General features: G+C 39.7%; 1 protein-coding gene across 10 annotated transcripts in view; it reads right to left on the bottom strand.

The window, feature by feature from the left end:
- Nucleotides 1–853: 853 nt before the first annotated feature.
- LOC108569346 (rap1 GTPase-activating protein 1) overlaps nucleotides 854–21,792 on the bottom strand; it is a 58,368-nt gene continuing 37,429 nt past the window's right edge. For 6 of the 10 annotated variants that reach the window (XM_017930865.1, XM_017930856.1, XM_017930858.1 and 3 more), the window contains 6 exons: nucleotides 17,628–17,666; nucleotides 5,288–5,683; nucleotides 2,905–3,605; nucleotides 2,376–2,820; nucleotides 1,587–1,949; nucleotides 854–1,449 (listed from right to left, as the gene is read on the bottom strand). In XM_017930865.1, the coding sequence (XP_017786354.1) occupies nucleotides 1,336–1,449; nucleotides 1,587–1,949; nucleotides 2,376–2,820; nucleotides 2,905–3,605; nucleotides 5,288–5,677 (2,013 nt within the window). In that variant the 5' untranslated portion in view covers nucleotides 5,678–5,683; nucleotides 17,628–17,666 and the 3' untranslated portion in view covers nucleotides 854–1,335. Of the gene's footprint in view, nucleotides 1,450–1,586; nucleotides 1,950–2,227; nucleotides 2,321–2,375; nucleotides 2,821–2,904; nucleotides 3,606–5,287; nucleotides 5,684–15,108; nucleotides 15,689–17,627; nucleotides 17,667–18,205; nucleotides 18,287–21,792 lie in introns of those variants that run through there. The other 4 variants (XM_017930864.1, XM_017930863.1, XR_001891332.1 and 1 more) reach the window with 4 other exon arrangements.

The following is a 21,792-nucleotide window of genomic DNA, read 5'->3' on the forward strand; positions in this document are numbered from 1 at the left end:
ATATATATATTTATTCATTTATTTATATATAAATAATCTAAAGAAGGCCGTGTGTTCATAATATACTTTCTTACTTTCATTCATTTTTTTTTTTGATTATTTCGCCGCCACCCCCCACAATTACCATGGAAATCAACGCTTTGACTCCGCCCACATACAAACGTTTCCTTTTTTTTTGTTTGCTTCACTTTTCTTCACCGCCGCCCATTTAAAAAATGCAATTTAAACAAAAGACAAACAAGAAAAAAAAGCGCAACGGGCAATGGGGTGTGTGTGTGTGTGAGAGAGAAAGAGAGAGGCGAGCGCGCTACTACAGTGTATAGTGTCTCAACTTTAATAATATATATAATCAATATTTTCTTCTTGATTCTTTGATTTTTTTTTTTAATATAATAATAATAATCGTTATTATTATTAAGTTCTATGTACACATTCAACTAACACTAAAATATGAAAGAATTCTCAACAACTAATGCGATACAATTAGAAGATGTAAGATATAAAACTCGTAAATGCCGTTACTCTTCGCGAAAGAAAAGAAGAAAGAAACAAAAGACTGTGCAAAAAAAAAACAAAATACAAATTCTGTACACGAAAATAAAAAAAAAATAAAAACCTACACAAATAATAAACTTCGATTAATTAAATAATAATAATAGAGAACCTATAGAGTAATTTGTTATGTACACTTATCCGCTATATATGTATATGCATTTATAATATATGTATGTATATATATATAATATAATAATTTAGTTACGTTTAGATTCAACCGAACAAACAAACAAACAAACAAAAAAAAAAAGAGTAAATTATATAATAATTAATATAAAACAAAAAAAAAAAATAATAATATTTTGGGGAATGTTACTTTGGTATAAATTGGTTGGTAATTGTTGTTCTCGATATTTGTTTAAAACAAAAGCAAAAAACATAGATACATAGGAGGACTGAGAGAAAGTAAAAGAAAAATAAATTAAATTTGCATCCTAAATAATAATAATAATAATAAACACGAAACGATAATAATATAATATTGATCAAGAATACTATGAATTAATCTTTGTCTGGATCAAACGAAACACGAAGCTCCTATTGGTTGCGTCCCCATTCAACATCATCATCATCATTGTGATGATGATCATTATCATTTATCACCGGATAGGAGAACGAAATGTTCGCGGAGAAGAGAAAGCGCGAGGAAGAGGACAAAGTGATGCTTTTTTTTTTCTTCATTTGTGTTGTGTGTTAAGTAATAGTGTTTTTTTTTCTAAATGTTAGAAAGAAGACTTAAGAATAAGAACCACCTAGGGATTGGAACGACAGAAAACGTGTTCAATCCTTCAGCTGTTCTCCACGCAGCCTGTTGATCTCTTTGCGCGCCATCGTCAGGTCGTTGTCCAGGCTCAGCTCTCGCTCTCTTAACCTCTTGATCTCCTTCTGCCAATTCTGCAAACAACAACAGAGTTTCGATTAGCTACAATTCCACAATATAGAAATTTCCCAGTTTGTCGTGATTAATTAATTGTACGTAAACAAACTGATGATGATGATTGTAGAGAGTAAGAGAGTAAAGTAGTACTAACCACATTCTCCCTGAGAAGATCCAATTTGGCGCACTTGAGCTGCGCCACCTCGTCGAGCAGCGAGTCGTAGGTGGAGCCGGAGGTGCTGCTGGGGCGATCGAGGCAGACGCTGCATGCCTTTGCCGTCGTCTCTGCGCTGGACATACTCTCCAGTCCGGTATCACTGTCAATGTATCCTCCGGCCAGAGGCTCCTCCAGGTATTCGCTCGTTATGGACGAGTTGTCCGACGCTTCGGACATGGCTTGCCTCGGATGTGGAGGATGGGCATGTGCAGTTAGATCCGGGGACGACGCCGTCGACGATGAATTCACGCTCTTCTTCCCGATCGACATGATCGATGATTTCGACAAAGACCTTCCACTCTGCGGCACACACAAAAATAACATTAACATTAAATTTAATAAAATATTAGTTGAAAATGTAGAATCGGTGGGAAAAGAGGAGATAAATTAAGCATAAATAAATGTGTAAGCGGCGGTACGGAATAGGGAATAAATGACCTTCGAGTCGCCAACTTAAGCAAATGATCCATACAAAATACAAAAAGCGGATGTTATATATTGTTTTGTTTGTTTTTTTTAAGCATTTTGTTTTAGACTAGCCGAAAGCTGCTTTTGGTAACTAATTTCGTTATTCTCACATCATTAAACTAGTTGGCTGAATATAATAATATTAAGTGAATCCCCCCAAAGAGTGCTTGTCATTGAGGCAGTGACTCGTCCGCTGAAGTTGGCTTTCGAAAAAGAAACCAGATTAAATTAAAAGTTAATTGGTGTTTCAGTAATTACCGGTGGGGTAGACTCTGAGATGGTCGGTTGACTGCCCTTTTTGGAGAGGCGCTCGTGACCATTGACGCTGGATAAATTGGTGTCGACGCTCTGGCTGGGTTTGACGCGGGCGCTCCACACCTTCTTCACGGATTCGATGAACCGCGAGCTGGGACCCTCGCTTTTAGGGGTGCCAGGTGCCGTGGAACTGCCCGAGGATGAGCCGTTGCTCAGGTATTCCTGGGTCTTCTCCCTCAGCTCTTTGGTGAGTGTCTGCAGGAGCGACGCTCGTGTTCTCTGTTCCAATCTAGCGAATTTCTCCGCCTTGTAGCAGGCGTTCTCGGCATTAATGAGCTTCGTCAAGAGGAACTTCTTGAATTCGCCATCGTGAGCGAACAACGCAGGATTCGGCAACGTCGGCCCGAAGAATGGGACGTCGTCGCGTGCTGTCACGCTTACTTTATACCTGAAGAAACAAAACATTTCGACATTAATTTTCATTCTAATCAGGATTATATTTTTTTTTTATGAAAATCAGATCGATGTTTACCTGGTGTACGGAGTTCCAGGATCGACGACTTGAACCACAATGAAGGCGTGCAGGAAATGCGAGGCGATCATGTCCGGACTGAAAGGCGTGCTGTCCTCCTGGAACACTATGGCTACGATGTCGTTGCCAATGTGCCGTTTCCGTTGCAGCTGCTGCGGGTCGTTCTCAGTGTAAGGGAGCAGCGTGGAAACATGGAACATGATCTCCCTGGACTCGAACTCCTCGTAGACGGCCTGATCGCCGGTATGGCCGTTCTGTATGTCCAATCCTCCCCGGTAGCCCTTGTGGTCCTTCAACTGGATCCGTTTCCCAAGCAGGTTGAGGAAAGCGTCGAAGGCAGGTGTCGTTTCGTTGTTGCAGAAGAGTTCCTCCTCGGTTATCTGGCCGTGCTTTTGGTAGAGCACGCCGAATTTGAAGCGCGTGACCAGCACGTGCTCATCGTAATTCTTGATCAGCTCTGATGACTTTGGGCAGACGATCGGCGTGAACTTGTCGACGTTAAGTTGCTCATCCAGCAACTTGGCCATCCCAGATGGGCTGGGATTGGAGCCCAGGATACTCGTCGGCACCGATTCGTGCCTCGTCCCAGTCTGCAACCTCAGCAATATCCTGGTGTGCTCCTGGCTGGCGTGGATTTCCGTCTTCACAGACATCAACACCGGTCCGCATTTGTCGTCGTTTCCGATCAACGTGCTGTGCTCCTAAAACGAATACAAACAATTCAATAACTCGATCTACAAATTACTCTAATGTAGAGGAGGAGGAGGAGACAGAATCGCAATTCTGGTCACCTCAATCATAAGTCACTGACATTGCGGAACGTAATGAGAATCGGGCATTGTTGAAGATAATACGCAGGCGAGGAAAAATAATAATTGCAATTGTTTCTAGTTTCTGTGGGAACGTTCACATTCACACAAGACACAAAGGAATAACTAACTGCAGTGCAGAGGATGAACGGATTTGAAGGAGGAGATGAAGAGAGAGAGAGACAGAGAGAACAAATAAAGAGCAACAACAAAAATAAGTAGATAGAAGTACCGGCAAGAGCAAGGATAGGATGTGCGGGAGGGATGGAGTAGGAGGAAAACAGACAATTAGAGATGCATCGGAGCGGAAAGCAGAACAAGATGGGATTTAACAAACCCAGGCTTAATTGCTGAGCCAACTTGGGATAGAAAAAGAGAAGAGAAAAGAACGAATAAGAGAGAAAAAAGATAACAAAAACAACAACAAAACAGTCGGCGTTTTGTTCTTGAGCGAATTCCGATTTGATTTGCTAAGAGCTATGGAGGTGTATTACTGCATAGATTGAACACGAATAATAGTGATCAAACGAACCAGTGGTGCACAAACTTGGGCTGTTATTTATATGGCGGCCACCTCCACAGTCTTCACTGAAATAACTAAATTGCAATCGAAACACGAAATTTAATTGAAGTGAGCAATCAAGTCTAATCTTCAGTAGACGATGATTAATGTAATTTCAAACAAATTAGGGAAAACACAAGTCTTAATTGAGAATGACAATTCATTGAAATCAGTCAAATTAGGGGCAATAGAACAATCATTGGAATTACCGAGAGTGGAAGTAGATATATACAACATGTTTAATCAATACAAAACATTAAGTAAATAATTAAGAAATCAAAAGCGCATTTGATTGCTTTAATATTTTTAAGTTAAATATTTAAATAGATGCACGGAATATATTAAAAAAAAAATAAACCTAAGAAAAAAAGGCAAGTATTAAATGAACAGATGCTGTTGATTTTAAAAATCTGTTGAAATCCATCGAATCATATGTAGAGTCACGTTCGGAAAATCGAGCATTTTCCGTCGATTCTTGGATATGTTTTTTATGCGAGCGTTTTGTGAATAGCCCGGATAGGATGGATTAAGGTCGCGGCGATTGCAAACAAAAACACACGAAATTTCAAATAATATAAAATTTACAAAAGGAATGTATTTTTGAATCCAGACTGATCGTTCGCTATGCGACTATTCGGACGCACCACCTGCTCAGAGGTTCTGCGATGGTTACCAATGCGATTGTTGTTCCCATGCGTGTCGCCATGGTAACTGGGTCGAAACCCACGGATGGGAACGCGACCGAAAACAATGGACGTGTAAATGCGCCTTCTGGACGCCGGAGCGCAAGAGACACTCGCACTACTATTTAAATGGGAATAAGAGAGAAAGGTGACGTCGTATGTAAATGTCCTGAGTGTGTGCGACGATCGAGGTGGCCCACCAAGCCCCCAGATGTTATGCAATAACGGCGACGACGGCGGTGGCGGTTGTTGAGGCTGCGGCTGAGAGATGATGGAGACGCACACCCACGCGCCGCTCAAAGAATATAAATATAATAAATGATATGTACCTTTCCAAGGAAGAATCGCTTGTAGCATTTGGCGGTGTCATCGGTGTCGATCTTAGGTCTCCAAGTGCCGTGCGGCAGGATGGGGGAGCCTCGTATGTCGAAGGTGCAGTCGTGTTCGGTGCCGTCGATCCAGTAGCCATTGTCGGGGCAGAGGATCATCGGGTACGGGGCGGGCCGTGTGAGCGCTTCCTGCAGGTGACGTCGCGACGCGGACGTCGCCTGCTGAGGGCTATTCGGCGGCGTCGGCTGACAGGGGCTGCCGCTGCTGATTTTGATGTTGTTATTGGAGCACAGCCTTCCGCCGCCACCCCCGCTTCCGAGCTCGCTGTCGCTTCCGCCACCTCCTCCTCCTCCTCCACCACCATTGCTGTGCCTCTGTTGCATCTGCATACCGGGCTGAAAACAGAAAGAGAACTGGGTTAGAGATCTTGCAAGTCGATTATTATGGTGCAAAACACTACTCATGAAATACTAATTACACCGAGAGAAATAACAAAAGGGTTCGTTCGTCGTTAATTATACCTCAACCAACACGACGTACGTCTCTCGTAATATGCATTCATTCAGTTTTCGTTTATTAATTGTTAATTACTGTTTAATCGGACTGTTTTATAGAATGGACAATAGAAACGTAATCCTGAATTCGCGCGATGTGCGAACGTTGTCCAGCTGTAATTGAAGACGGAAAGAGAGATAGAGGGAGAGAAAGCATAGACCATAGAGATCACCCTGAGCGCTGCCTGGCTATTAAATATCGATTGGTCGCGCTCCAATTGTAAAGGCAATTACACCGCACTCTCTCATTCACTTCCCCCCTTTTGTGTAGAACACTGGAGAAGACACCCAACCACCCTCGCATTTCCCAGATGAAGAACCATCAGATCAGAGGGAGAGAGAGAGAGCTGTGAGATTCCTCGCATTCATCGGGAAAACCGTGCAATCGAATTCGCCAATCCCTCTTTTCCCTCATACAATCGACGGACAACAATCAAACCCAAAATTAAATTGTCCATTTTTAAACAATTCTATATATATAGTCCTGCATATCCGTTTAAACTACGCATTGTGTACAAAAGTACCTATTCTGTCCATTTCCAAAGTTTAAATTTATTACAAAATGAAAAACAATATATTTATATATACAGAATCATTCATCGTGAAGTCGTACACCTCCTTTTTTCCACTTAAACTGTCACTCATATTTATTTGTATATTTCTAGTCATTGGCATATGCCCACCCTCCTCATCTGTGAAGTGTCTCCTCTTCTACGTGACAAGAGATTCGTTTCACACGAATGGGTAAAGAAGAGCTCCAAATTCGTTTTGTTCTTGCATCCACTCGGGGATAAAGAGTAACGAGTAAAAGAAACGAAGGATATGAAGAAAACAAAAAGAAAAACTGTTGAGAAACGAAAACACCTAGGTCGCCCACACGGATGTAATTAACGTGGGCGTAAATATTTTAAAATCGAAAACTCGAGAGCGAGGAAAGTAAACAAAACCTATCCTCCTCTCTGCACAAGCCAAAACCCACAGTCCGAATCAGAATTTACAGACACAATATTATGGTTATATTCGACGTATTCTGCAATTTGGTAAAGACGGCGAACTTACATATGATAATGACGCTAATTAAATAGATAAGCTGGCAACATTCGATACAAACGTTTAGTTTGATTCTATACAAATACGTTTATTTCAAATAAATGATACCCAATTTTTGAGCAAAGCCAAGCAATCAAAGTGTATATTGGAAAAAAAAAGAGCGTATTTGTAAAGTATTAATATACTTCGATAAACAATCGATCCGAAAAATGTTTATCCGGAGCGACGTGCGTTGCCATGACCCGAATAATGGTGATCGTTTTTTTTTTTTTTGGTTTTCGTTGTTTAGTTTGGTTCGCTTCGATCTTGTTTTAATTAGCATCGTGCAGAGCTCTATTTTCAGAGAAAGAGATATCGCTATTTGCACGTTCGATATTTTTTTTTTCGTACATTATTATTATTATTTCTGAACCGGCGAAACTGGAAAATTACGAAATGCGAGAGGCAGACGTGAAACAAAAAAAAAAAGAAGTTGTTTAACAAAGAGAGACAGAGAGATACTTTATTTTCGTACATCGCAGAAGAACGATAAGTAAAACAAAGGTGGAAAAAATAACTTAAAACAAAGTGAGCGAAAGATGTTGAGGGAAGGAGACGGACGAAGGTCAATGTAAGACGAACGGGGCGCGCTTCCTTGAAGCTGACAAATTTTGGGAAGTTTCAATGAAATATAAAAGAGATGGATTGTTAACCTTGCAAACGGATGTTTATATAACTCATGGAATACTAATTTAACAGGCCTGTCGATGCGTTATAAACTTGCTAAAATTTAGGATTATATAAACTTGATTAAACATGATTATATAAACTTGCCAAAAAAAAGGAGCGATATCAATTTCTCTTTTGCAAACTAATTTTTATTGAATAGATATCAGCAGATATTGTTGAATTCGAAACAAAATGAAAATAAAAAGAAGAAATACTCGAGTAGCGACGAACGAATTATATTACCCATGACCTACTCTAACTTGGACCGATTCATTTCTCGTCTGCAGCAAAAGCAAGTAACAACATCACGGTGATCACCATCATCATCTTTAATCTCTTTAAAATTCACCGTAAGGCGTCCCAGTTTTTTTCTCGGAAACGAGGACAACGACGTCGCCGCACCAACAGCAGGTGAAGAGGTTCGCGGAAAGAAGAGGATGACGATGGCAGAAGGCTCTCTCCTCTTCTCTCCGTCGTTCCACCAAATAAATCTCTTTCGATTGTGAGTACAGTGTGCATGCATACATGTACATATATATATATATATTTTGGTTGTATGGTTGTGTACGGATGGACGTGTGCGTGCTGCGACCCAAAGGAAAGGAGGGATCGCCAAAGTGTGTCAAGCAACGGAAAAAGCCCGTTTCTTATTGGCCACATAAAATATACAACACACACGAGACGGACACGAAAAAGAAAATGATTTTTTTTTCTCTCGAGAGAGAGAGAAGATGAAGAAAACGAAGAGTTACATCTTTGCATCTTCACCAGCAAATCACGTTTCGCATTTTCCGAGCGGACAGCGAAGCGCTGTCGGGTATATTTTCGATTTACGGACTAAATTAGATGCGAGTTAACACAGCATCTGTGGGAGATCAGATAGTGAACGAGCAGCGGGCATCTATATGGATATGACTGTAGTAGCTATGCTGCACAGGTTGGTTAATATCTCGTCGTGTCCGTTTTACAAACGAAAATGAAGTCGACGAAACAGAAATAATAAACGTAACTCAGATTGGTTTTACAATCTACACACGGGAAAGTGAAGTAGAGCGAAACTTAAAATGATTACGCATAGCAATTAGCAATGCATTTATCAGTAGAATATGTACTACCTCCTTCTACTCCGCCTCCGCCTCCCTTTACTTTCGTTCGAATAATAGTGAGATAACAAGAAACTACTCACCAACGAGTTGTTATAAATAACATGCAACGCGTTTTACAATCTGCTACTATTGAGCACTGAAAGTGCATTTCAGTTGCAATATTGACAAGTTTTGCTTATTTCGCAAGTACTTGACCAAGTAATTAATGTACGGTTTATGCATAATCTGCGAAACTCTTTTTGGGTGGTGGTGGTGGTGGTGTTGAAAAGACGCGGGTTCAGTAACATCGGCCGCCGATTTATAAATAAATTGCGCGACGTTGGCTCGCCGTCAAGTCTTCTCGTCTTCCCATCGCGTCTCATCCTCTTTTCTCCGCCTTCTTTTAGGTGTTAAAAACAACGGTGCACAAGAAGACGCCGAGGAGGGAAAACAGAAAGAAGGCGCGAAGAAAGGATGGTAGGTATAATAAGAGGACCGGATGTCACGCGCCCGCCATCGATGCAGACAGACGTACGTAGTCGACCGGAAGTTGATAACGTCGTATGCGCGCAAATCGAAATCACTTTTACCCGACCCGACAACTTCTTCATTAACTGAAGAAGGAAATCGATGAAAGAGAGTTTTACTACTAAATCACATGATCGCATTATAAATAAACAAAAAGTAAGGAATCGTTAGATGAAGGAGGAAATCGGTGAAAAGGAAGTGCATGGAGCAGCTTTAGCTGCAGATCCATTAATAACGAAATTGCTGCGAGGATATTTTGGAATGTCTTTGATGTCGTCGTCGTCGTCGTCTTTCGAAACGGGAACGAACACTTCGCTTCTATTTCTGAAGACATAGACAGAAAGAGAGAGAACCCGTCATTTCCTCCCGAATCCAATAATTGACACATCAATAATTAGAGTGAGCGAGAGAGTGATAAAATGTGAAGGAGGAGGAGGGAGGCAGGTGGACTTGGACTGCTGTTGTAAAAGTCGTTCGAAAGGCGATGGTTTGTGTTTGATGGAAAGAAAGAAAACCTTGCGCCTCTCTCGATGCCCGTTACTCATTTGGGTTTGGCCTTTTGCCTCCCGTTTGCTCGCTCAGCAAATGTAGTATACATAATATAAACAACGCTTGCTGCTCTAGCTCATAGCTCGATTCGTATGGGTAAAAGCGAATAACCTTCGCACACTTACTAAAACGATAAAAAAGAAGGAAAAAAATAACACAAAGCATAGAATCTATCTTTAAGAATCAACCGCTTACGAGTTGTTTTACATCAAATGAAACAATTGCTAATTGGAAAACATTCGAATCGAATGCAAAGGTGCATACGATGCTTGGCAATTTCAACTAAATAACTTCAGGGTGGCAATAGAAAATGCTTTTTTCTATTTCCGTTACGAAAGTCACCTACTATTACTACTACTCCCACGCACATTTTTTTTATTGAGCAGAAGGGAGAACAACGTGACGGCACCATGAGGGAGGGGTGCGTTTATTTCAAGGGTTTCCAAAAATAGTGAATGGAAGAGAAGAGGGCGAGGATCAGAGAGTCGAGAATCAGCACAATTAGCCCCAACGGCCGCCGCCGTCGTCATCACCGCTACAACCGCCCGCCGCCGTTTAAAACCGTTGAGCGAGAAAGAAAACCGGTTTTTCTTGCGTCACCCACTACATATAACAAACAACAAACGAACGCGCACGTACCTACATAAATGAATTATACAGGAGAGAGGACACAAAAATAGCCAGAGAAGAGGAAAGAAAAAAGCGTACAACTCGTGTGTACATTTTTTTTTTAAATATTTTGAATGCAGAAAGTTATGGCTAAAACTCAAATTTGACAAACTTTTGCACAATAAAAACGAAACCTGAAACCAATCAAAATTGCAAAGAAACGAGACTTTCACTTTCGATCAATCTGGGAAAGATTGCAACTTTTACACAAGTCCACCGTCGCTGCAGACAACAACAAAAAACAGAACCGCTATGGCAAAAAAAGCATGTTACGAAATGAGAAAATTATGAAAAGAACGAACGTTAATTACCCAAAAAGAACTTTCGATATATGTAACATATTTATTGGAACTATAATCGCAGATAAACTATTAAGAGGAAGGAATGCTTTCGCTTTCGTTTGCAATTTGCTGAATTGCCCGATCGACATTTACCACACAGCACGTACGGAGAGGAGAGCCGTGGCTCTCGAAGAGCGCGAAGTAGAGAGGAGGTTACGTAAGAAAGAAAAAAAAAAGTGCGGGCCGCTGCAGAAAATGAAAAAAATATATATATAAATATAGCAAAAACCTGCAGCAATAAAGAAGAAATAGAAATATTGCGTGCCGCTGCGGTTCGCGTTGCGCAATCCTTATGTAACAACAATGCTAGACGAACAAAAATATGAAATGTAACGAGAACGCAGTTAGTAATTAACGGCATTAAGAGCGGCGAGCGAAGGGGGGAGAAGAAAATGTGTTATTAAGTGCGTGTAATGCAAGCGAAATTGTTTTAGCACATGCATACAAAAAAAAACAAACAATATTTTATGAACTATTGTTTCGAAACGGAACAAACGACGACAGCAATGAACTTGTTGCGAAGGAACGTGCATGATGGATCGTCCGGTTGTTCTTGTCTTCAACAAAAAAAGAAAAAGAAAGAAAGAACGAAAAGGAAATGATACAAAATCTAATTAATCTTCCAAATAAAAAAAGAAGATGCGATTAGGAGATAATTCCGGTAGAAAGATCAGATATCGTTGTTGTGTTGGGGAAATGAGAGGTGAAATGTCAAAGGTGAAACGAATCCTTGAATCGCGTTTGCAAATAAGTAAGAAGTGTTTGAAATAATACAAACGATTTTCACAACGAAGAATCTTTGATGATGGATGTATAACTATTAAATTGAATACATATATTCTATACTAAATGAAAGAACCTTGCATTATGTAATTAAGTGAGCATGATGATTATGATGAAAAATCTAAATGATGTCTAATTTACAGTTGTGTACAGTTAGTTATTGAGACTTTGACATTTCGATGTAGAGTGAAATGCCAATTTACAATGTGACGGGGAAAGAATGAATAGCAGCAGTAGACATATGCTTTACCTGACATATTACGCGTTTGCGATAGATTATTTGTCCCGTTCGCACTCAATTGCATAATAATCGTTCTCCGTTCCGGAGAGAACGTAGAGATATCAATAAAGCAAACGTAATTTAAGCAAAACAAATATTACTTTCCATTTCAATTTTCAACGGTTAATTGAAATTGTCGGGAGAGTAGAACGCGGTAAATATATTTCAAGTAATTGCCAGACGAAAAGATGGTGCGTGTTTCAATCGTTCATTCATCCAAATTAGGTGAGATTTTTAAGTATTCTTTATCGAAAACGCAAACGCACTCTTCTCACGAAACGAAACGTGCAGATAAAGTGACATTCCGAAAATTTATAAATAGAAAAGTGGAAATAAATGCCAGCCCATTAAAATCTATTAGAGGAGGAAGGCGAATGCGGAGAGAGAAGAGAAAAAAAAATGATGATGATGATGATGAGAAACGATGGCAAGGCAGATGGAAGGAAGGAGGAGAAGGATGATGATAATGAAAAAACGGTCAGAGAGAGAGAGATGAAAAAAAAATGGAAAACTGATACCCGTGCCCTGTTGGCAGCCGTTCGGAACGGGACAACAACAACGAGATGTTGTGGAAAACAACACACATATAGTCTACGTTTCGTAACGATTCGAAATTCGTTTCGCATGTGCCCAGAACAAAAAACGCACGTTTCGAGAAACTGGAGCGAACATTTCGCAACGCTGAAAAGTCCCATCCATTCCGAACACGTTGCCAACCTAATTATACATTCACGCGAACGCACACTTCGATTTTCGATTCCGCAACGATCGCGGATATCCCCACATCCCATCCATTCGAAATGTGCAAATAAACCTATTTGATACCAATTGGTTAATGAATGAATGTACGGACAGATGTATGCCACCTTCAACCCTCGATGATAAAGTCTCATCGAAAAGTGTTAAAATAGTTGTTTATTTTTAGTAACAAATTGGGCCGAATGTTGTTAATCTTGTTGTTTTCATTTTTTAGCCTTTACACCCAGTATAATCGGTCGGTCAGCTGATTTATTGTGCGTCCCGCGGGCGATGAAGCTGCTGCCCGCCGCCGCCACCCGAAAACTGGTGAGAGGGCGCAGAATGAATCGATTCGGTACCGCCGAAGGGCTGATGAGTCATTGCTATCGCACAAACCCCCGCCGCCGCCGCCCCTGATGCTATCATCAACGAAACATAATCAAAGTGCGCCACGTGTAATCACCGACCAAAAAATAACATTCAAGAGAAGGAAAGGGATCATCTGCGGTTCCGATAGAAAACATCTGCTGCTGCTGTCCCCCCTTTGCATTATTATATCCAATACATTATTGAATTAGAGGATTTATTGTATCAATAAAATAAAGTAGTAACGCCACAAAACATTAAATAAACGAGTATTTAATTATAAAACACACCCAAACGAAAAAATGAATGAAATTAGATAGCATTTTCTAACACTAACCAGCAGCAAAGACGCAATCTTCGAGATTTAAAACAATTGCTAGTTTTTCTCTGCGTGCATGATCGAATCGCTCTGGAATGAATCGGAGAGATCAATCTCTCCACTTAACCTTCTTCTTACATCTTATATTGTGAACGCGTGCCTCTCGTTCGTTTAAATCACTCGCTCCAGAATCATTTCCCTCTCGACTCCAATAAATTTAAAAGATCTCTATGATTACACCAACACCTATTCAATGCAATGATTACAATTTTCACTTTCAGAGCTTTCCATTTCGAAGATCAACGGGAGGAGAAATACCCAAGTTTAGCGATATGAAGAAAAACAATAACAACAACTTTCATTTCGATTTCCAGTGGCAATGACGATGACAATTAAAGCGGAAAGAAGATATACGCGTTCTTTTTCGATTGGTAAAAACGACCAATGCAACTCGCGTATTGGGAAAGTTCGCGATTTCTAAAACCGTCACTTCGCGTACTCTCTGTCTTTTTTTTTCTTAATATCCGCAGGTTATTTTTTTCTTCTTCTTATTCTGGCGTCTTTGTATGTTTTATTATATTGCAATCTTTGACTCATAACCGGAATGGCGTATATTAAATCACCGTTCACCGCATTTTTCGATGCTGCCGCCGCTTGCCAATCTCCGATTCTGATTCATGAAACTGGAATTCGATTAGAAGAAAAACATTGAAACACGATGATTACCTGCACGAACACGAAGAAGTCAGAAAGACGCACTTAACGCATACAAGAATTAGATCTAATGAAACAATTGAAAATGGAAATGAAAAAATCAGACGACGTTAAAAAGATTACTTCATTTGATAATTACTGCATCATTTGTACTTACATCACAAATCAACTATTGCTATGTAACTATTAATACTACACGTCGAGACCTTAAATTGATGGGCCACTCTGACTATGACAGACTTGTAATTGAACTACAGTCTAATTAATACACGTCAATTGTAATTGTCAATGATTTCACCTGAACTACCAAATAAAATCCATAACAATAAAAATAAAATGTTATCATTCAAGTCAATTTATCTAAATATAGGATCGAGATACAGATTATTTTGTGATGGAAGTAAACATATTGCATTCCTAACATGTAATGTATTTAAAGCATTCACTTAAAGCATACATTCATTCTCACAGGAAAAATTGAACACGTTAAATAATATATTAACTTAAAACCTTAGTTGTTATCATATATAGTAACAGTAGGAAAGGCACGAAGACCTTGACTCAAATTCTCTAGCATAACGTTTTGTGGAAATAAAGAGAAAAAAACGTGAATAGCAAGTAATATCCTAAGATTAGCAAATTAGTCATTATAAACTATGAAAGTTTCATCTACGAATAAATCGAGGTGAACTTAGATATTAAAACGAACAGAAATAAAATAATTGATTCATCGTAAATAGTAAAAATTAGCTAAATTAAGAGTTATCGTTAAAAAAAAATGTTAATTTCTTTTTGAAAACGTTGTTAGGATTTAAGCACTTAAATATATCCAAAATTGTGTGACAACCCAACGCAGACATTTTTAAGAGTCAAAGAACGTTAGGTAATTTAAATACAAAGTAATTAAGAAAAAATCAGTTAAGTTTAATATCAAAGTTATACTAATGGGATTGTTGTCAAACTAGTTTATTATACACGCGATCGGCGAGTGTCAAAAAAGGCTAATAAAGCGATTATACAAGTACAATATATCGGAGGAAGGACAACTCTGGAGGTGATAATTATTAGAGAAATGAAGACAATTTATAAAAAGACATCAAAATGTGAGATCAATGAATGGGTGTAAATAGAAATACCTGCAGGGTGGCCGATTTGTGGATGTTGTCGCTGCTCCTGCCGGTGGGCATTTCCTTCCACCTGAGCACCCCCATCACGGCTTGCCGGACCCACCCCCTCGGAAGTGTGTTTCGCTCGTTATCGCCGAGGGTGCGCATGTGACCGCGATCCTCATACACTATCTTTATTTCAATCCAACAAACTCCCACATCAACAGAAGATCAACACTAACCACAACTGCGCCTCGGCAGTACCACAGACTTGCACACCGTATCGTGTAAAAGACGAGACGAGAGGGTTGAAATTAATCACACTACCGCCGATTGTCATAAAAGTATGTCTCAGAAGGATGAATAAATAAAATGTAGGCCACCTCAAGGTTTTTCAAAAAGGCACTAGGCAGAGAGGAGAGTCTAGGAATCAAACAAACCGATGTTTAGTATATTTAGGCACTTCTTACGACATTTTCCGGCGCGCACAAAGTTGCTACTGTGCAAAGTTTCGATGCAGAAGACGCGCGCGTGAAGATTTTGAAAAAGAAGAGTTCGGTGGAGTACGTCGCTTTTCGAACCCGCACCGACCGCATCTGAATATGGACTGAGCAGAGGGATCGACTGAGCGAAGACAGGCGGCGCGATACGAAACGGTCAGGCACGAATCGACACGCCACGACGCACGATGTCGGCAAGACGAGGTGAGACCCGAGGCCCTACGAAGAATTACGGGCGGACAAAAGGTGAGGGAAAAAACCCTTCGCGGTAAGCGGCTGCAGTGCAACCCTAACGAAAACGATGATGACGATGACAACATTATGCGGAAAGCGATAAATATGCACGCGCATATTGAAAGTTTCGAAACATACAACCAGGTGACATCGTAAGCTAAACAATTGAATAACGAAATCGAAGCAACAACAAACAATCGAGTCACGAAATCCATTGAAGTTGTCCTAGCAACAACGTAATTATTCCAAACAACATCACGAAAAAAAGGGATAAAAGATCATTCTCATCAAAAGTCCACTTAAAGAAATAGTCCATCTTAAGAAATATACAAATATAATTAGAAATACAGATTGTAAAGTTATTTCATATAAATTTGATTATTTTTTTTTTGGGGTGTCCATTGAAAACATACATCGACAGGTGAACGGAAGTGCCGGAGCACAAATGGCGTCCGTCACCTGCGGCGACGTTGCCAGCGGTAGCACCGGCTTCAATTTTCACACACGTTTCCGTTTTCACCTGGCGACAACGATGACAAGAACCTGATTACGAATTTGCAATTCTGCAAACTGTTAATTGGACCCTACATCAGGTGCATAATGGAAGAAGGAAGGTAGCGGAGGCGGCGGTAGGCGCCGGCCTCGTCGTAAATATGAGAAAAGCACCGCGCCTTGCAGGCAAGAAGGTAGATAAGTTAGGGTAGGGCCAATAAACTAGCACAAGAAAAATAAACCAAAGTGAACAAACGAAAGCATCCCCGAGAAGGTACGGATGGAGAGGGAGAGGAAGAGGAGCAGAAGATGCGCTCAATTATGTATTACGCCCGAGCGCTGTTTTTAATAAACCAAGAACCGGAAGGAAACGGAGCCGCGGAATACTCGTAAATTTCCATCACTTATTCAAGTCGGTTTCGCGAGCGTCGGAGCGCTTACTTAAGAAGAGACAATATATTTCCAACGCAAGAAGAAACATGTATATTCTCCTTTGAAGATTAAAACGCCACAATAAAACCCTAGTGCAAATGGACGGAAAGCCTTGAATTTCTAAGAAATTTATAGAAAAACTAGCAAGAAGGAAAAGGAATAGAAGACCCGAGAGAGATTGGGACAGGTACTTTTTCTTTTTCAAAAATTGGCCGTTCTAATGATTATCACAAAAGTTTCTTTACAAAAGTTATATAAATAGAAATATATATGTTTAGAAAGTCAACATTAATTCCAGAAATAATAAATCTATTTGATATTGTATTCAATTACCTAATTATTCTTGCTATAACTATAAACGAGATATTCGTTTTTAGAGAAGAGGTCGTTAGTAAATATTGTCATTTAATTCCGTAATTTGGGGGGGGGTTGGATTAAATTAACCGGAGGTTGAAGGGAGGTCATTACCTGGGGGGTGGTGTGGGTAGTTTAGCATAGACATAGTCCACAATTCACCTGATATACGGAGTGGCGGCGCGCGGACCGCCCCCATTTTGTTTGTTCGGAAGTGGAAAATCGTGTTCGCCGTATGGACGCATAAATACAAAGACGGTAGCGCAGTTTCCGTTTCCTGTGTCCACATGCATACACCATATAATACAAATATACACAGACATATGCACACGCAAAACAAAACAATTTCCTCTCGCTAATCGCGAAACACAAGTGCTTTGCATAACCATTTATAGACGCAAAATGAATCAATTAATGCCGATGAATACGAAATTATATCAATTATGGTTAAAGAGTGACGCCCAACGTGAACCAATAATTTCATAAATCAACCAATTTATTCTATGTCAGATAATCATGTAGAATAATAGTATTTACCTGACCGGTATTGCAATTGGATTGGATCGGAGAACATACCTGCAACAATAAAAAAATAAACGTTAAATGTTAAATGTCAATTTGTGGCATGCAATAGATCAATCTTATTTAGTGAGACATGATGACACGCTGTAATCCTAATCCGCAATGTTTGGGAAATCACTTAAATGTTATGTTCCGTCCCTTTGCGAGTTGGGGCTGTCTGGATGCGAGGAAAGTTTTATTGTACACCTGAGGGTGGATTAAAGGGAGGACAAGCAAAGCAAGCGCCCGACGTGATCGGAATTCGGCGATGCGATTTGATTAAACAGGAGAAGGGCAGAGCAGGGCGGGGAAAAGGGCAAAAACGACCATCCGCCTTCACCTCTCCATGAACTTACAACAGCAGCAATGATGAAATTGAGCCAGCCGTGAAAGAATGAGAAAATAAGGAAAAAAACAAGTTGGCAATTGTATTTTCTCAGTCTACTTTGACGACGCGTTCTTCCTCCATTGTCTTTTTTTTTGTTGATGCTTTTATTTTGAGGGGGACCTTCGTTAAATGAAAAAAGAAATAATAAAACTAAAGTCCATTTTACCCATGTGTTTGCGATGGTACGAAGCCCCCGAGTTGAGGAGGAATCAGCGTTGCGCGACGCGAACATCCGGTCCCCGTGTTTCCGGTGCGTTGGGTTCCACCGCACAAAAACCGAACACGCATGGGAACCGGGAGATGCAAACTCCACCCAAGATCGGATTTAATGGAAACCATGATTACATTTTAATTGCAAAAGAAAGTGGAGGAAATTCCAAAAACCTCTTCGCAGCAATATTAAATTATTTCATATAAATATATATATAAAAACGAAGCGCCAAAACAAGTTTCACATTAGAATATCAAATTTCCTCACATCACATTTGAAGCTAACATTAAATCTTTTATCGAGGCTTTAAACGTCTTCTCTCTTTTCTCATCGTACGACGACCAAAACGTGAGAAATCGGAGAAGACTACTTAATGGAAAACGCGCTCCAGACATTTAAATTCGGATCTACCCAAACATATTCCACCTGGCAGTGTGCGTTACGTGACGTAATTATCATCATAGTCCAAATTGTTTCTATCTGCGAGAATAGACTGCGTTCATTAGCATATGCCGGAAATTGAAAATGTACCGACGGAGAGATGTGTACCATGAAAATTATTCCAGAAATGAGAGGATTAGCGGCGTTAAATCCACCGTTTCCACAAAGAAGAGAAGCGTTTTCAATGTATCACAAACTAACAATAAGGTTAAGAGTTAATAACACGATGAAAACCGATGACTCAATGAGAAGAAGGTGCGTTAGATATTACGAATTCTTGCAGCGGTAAAACAAACGCTTCATCAAATGGAAACAAAACCAAAAAAACACGGTAGATGAACACAGAAAGAATAGAGGTGACTTATTTCATATGCAAAGTTTGTACGTTGGAAATAAAAACAAAAAAAAAGAAAGAGAAAATAACGTGCATTCGGAGGAGTGTAGAAAATGAGCGTGAAGAAAAAACAAAGCTACAAAAGGTGAACGAAAAGAAGAATGCGCACTCGAAAATTTCGGTCCCGGTGGAAAACGAGGCAGAAAGAACGAAGGAAACGTGGCTCGCATAATAAATGACGCTGCACTACATTATGTAAGACTTGAAGAGTAGAAAAGATAGAAAAGAAAATGAAGAATGGTTCCTCCTTTCGGATCCTTCCTATTATTGCGGACTTGGAGAAATCCAATTCGAACAACTCCAAACTTTAATTAAATAATTGGATTCGCGCAAATTGATGAATTATTTAAACCAATTACCGACGGTGAACTAGAATTCGACAAAACTTAGAGAAAGCTAACTTGTATTTACTTTATATAGTTAACTAATAAATAAGAATAACGATTATTGAAGGAGCAGTTTAGAGAAATTATTAATAGATGCAATTTCATCTTATAAAGGTAAAGAGATTTACCTATTAATTTATATCGAACTTTCTACTAATTCAATTTGTACTTGTTGTTTTACTATCAAATTTATTTACGGCGATGAGAAAGTAACATCTGCAGAAAACTGTTAATTTCTTAAATTCTCGAGTAAAATTAGTGCAAAAGTCAAGAAAATCCTAGATATGATGACCACAAACAAGAAGCGCACAACGTATATGTCCGTAATATAAATTAATGAATTTCCCTTTTTCGAGAGTAATAAAACTGAACGTCATAAAAATAAAGTAATGTCAGTTGCAATTTGCGCCGCACGAAACGTATAAATCTCGAATAGGGAGAGCAAATAAAAAGACACCAAATGCAATAAAACTCTGCAAACTATAATAATATACGGAGCGAAAGAAAGTTTAGTGCGTTCGTCAATATTTGAACGTAATATCATCGATTGAATAACCGAAGGAACAATTTTCAATTTACTCTTTTTTTTGCTCTCGGCAAGATGAAAGAAATAAAAATGAAAGGACAAGTCTATTCGGGTTTCCCGCATTTTCTTTCCGTGACGTCGGGGGGGAAGGAAATAGATAGTAAATTGAATATCGACGTCGTGTGTTTTCCAGCTGCGCCGGAAACGTGGGGTAGATAGAGAACCGTGGGCTTTTCAGTTGGATATATGTAATATCTTTCCCTTCTAGCAAACTTTATAAATTCGCCCGCATTTTCCGGCTTCGTCCTGAGCCGCACATTACGTCTACCCAAATGCCCATACACAGGGTGATCCGATTCCCACATAGACGATGACTAATAAGGGTCTACGACCTCCACCATACACTCAGACTTCTTCGAAATAGAACAAAACAGTGATCATTAGTTAAAGCTATAGTACGTAACCATGACTAGGATGAGCATGCATTGTCTGGTATTGGAACACCCTGTGGATATGAATGTAGCGAACGAACGTAGTCCTTCTTTTCCTATTCGTCGTTTCAGTTTATAGAGTATAGTTATGCTAGTAGTTCGCATTGCAAAATCGATTCCTATGGCTCCGACACGGAAATCCACATCGCATGACTCACACTCATTTTCTCATGCATAAAGTGAAGTGTGCAATAATATACACTACTCACAACACACACACACAACCCTTAGCCAATTCACTTGTTTTACCTACAAATTCAATCTATTTACTCTCTTCAAGAAACAAACTACTATACGTAATAACAATGTACATATAAAATGAAAAGTCTGCACATATACTTTACAAAATAAGAAATTAATATGAACACCTGTTCATCAAAGGGTCACCTGTTTCCTAAATTAAGACCGAAACGATGCTTCACTAGAATACGTCACATACACCATATGCTAAAGAGTTATAACCCTTTTCATGGATAAAACTTAAAATAAGCATCTGTAGGTGAATGCCACTAGATACAGAAACTAAAATGGGAAGAGGAAGATATTTGATTTGCGTACACGAGTTGTTGCATAATTCATGTCTAGCAAGTGGAAAAATCCGGCGGCGACTTTTGATGCATCGGCGATTTGCATGCAGGCTTATGATGAAGAAAAAAAAGGGACAGGAAATAAAAGAGAGACTGCTTGGAGAACGACGGCGGCGGCGACGGTGGTGGTATGCGACGCGGAAAATCCAATAAATCCGGCGGCGACGGCGGTTTTGGTGGCGCCAAATCGATACATCGTAAGCCGCCCCCGCATCGCCAAAGAAGATGAAAAGAATAGAAAGTTTTTTTTAGGTAATTTCGGCACTCCGCGGATGCGTTACGGCGATTTAGTCAACCAGGAAAGGTGATGTAAAAGGAATTTGAGATTGATTCGATGACGGGATAAGCAAAAACCAAGCGTATGTATGTATAATTAATGCCATTAAATGAATTTGGAATATTAACGAAATGCAAATCCGACGCTGAAGCGACGAGTTCACAAAATAGATGAAAACAGTTCGGAAAAACTTGCTTCTAGGAAAAGCTGGTTTGAGTTAAGCTTTACCAAGAATGAATCAACAGTTGCGAACTGAACATATAATAAATAGTAAAATATAATAAAGTTTAACGTTACCGTGACAATATGAAATCATCGAAAACGTCGACCGCGGCGTCATCTACGTTACTAATTGCAAGCAACGCCATCTGTTGCAACGTAGCACCAAACATCCACCGGTTGCCTATATACTAAAGTTAAGCGAGACACCTATCGGCGAT

This window comes from Nicrophorus vespilloides, unplaced genomic scaffold (genome assembly GCF_001412225.1).
Source record: "Nicrophorus vespilloides isolate i.1.1-1 unplaced genomic scaffold, Nicve_v1.0, whole genome shotgun sequence".
Classification (NCBI taxonomy): Eukaryota; Metazoa; Arthropoda; class Insecta; order Coleoptera; family Silphidae; genus Nicrophorus; species Nicrophorus vespilloides.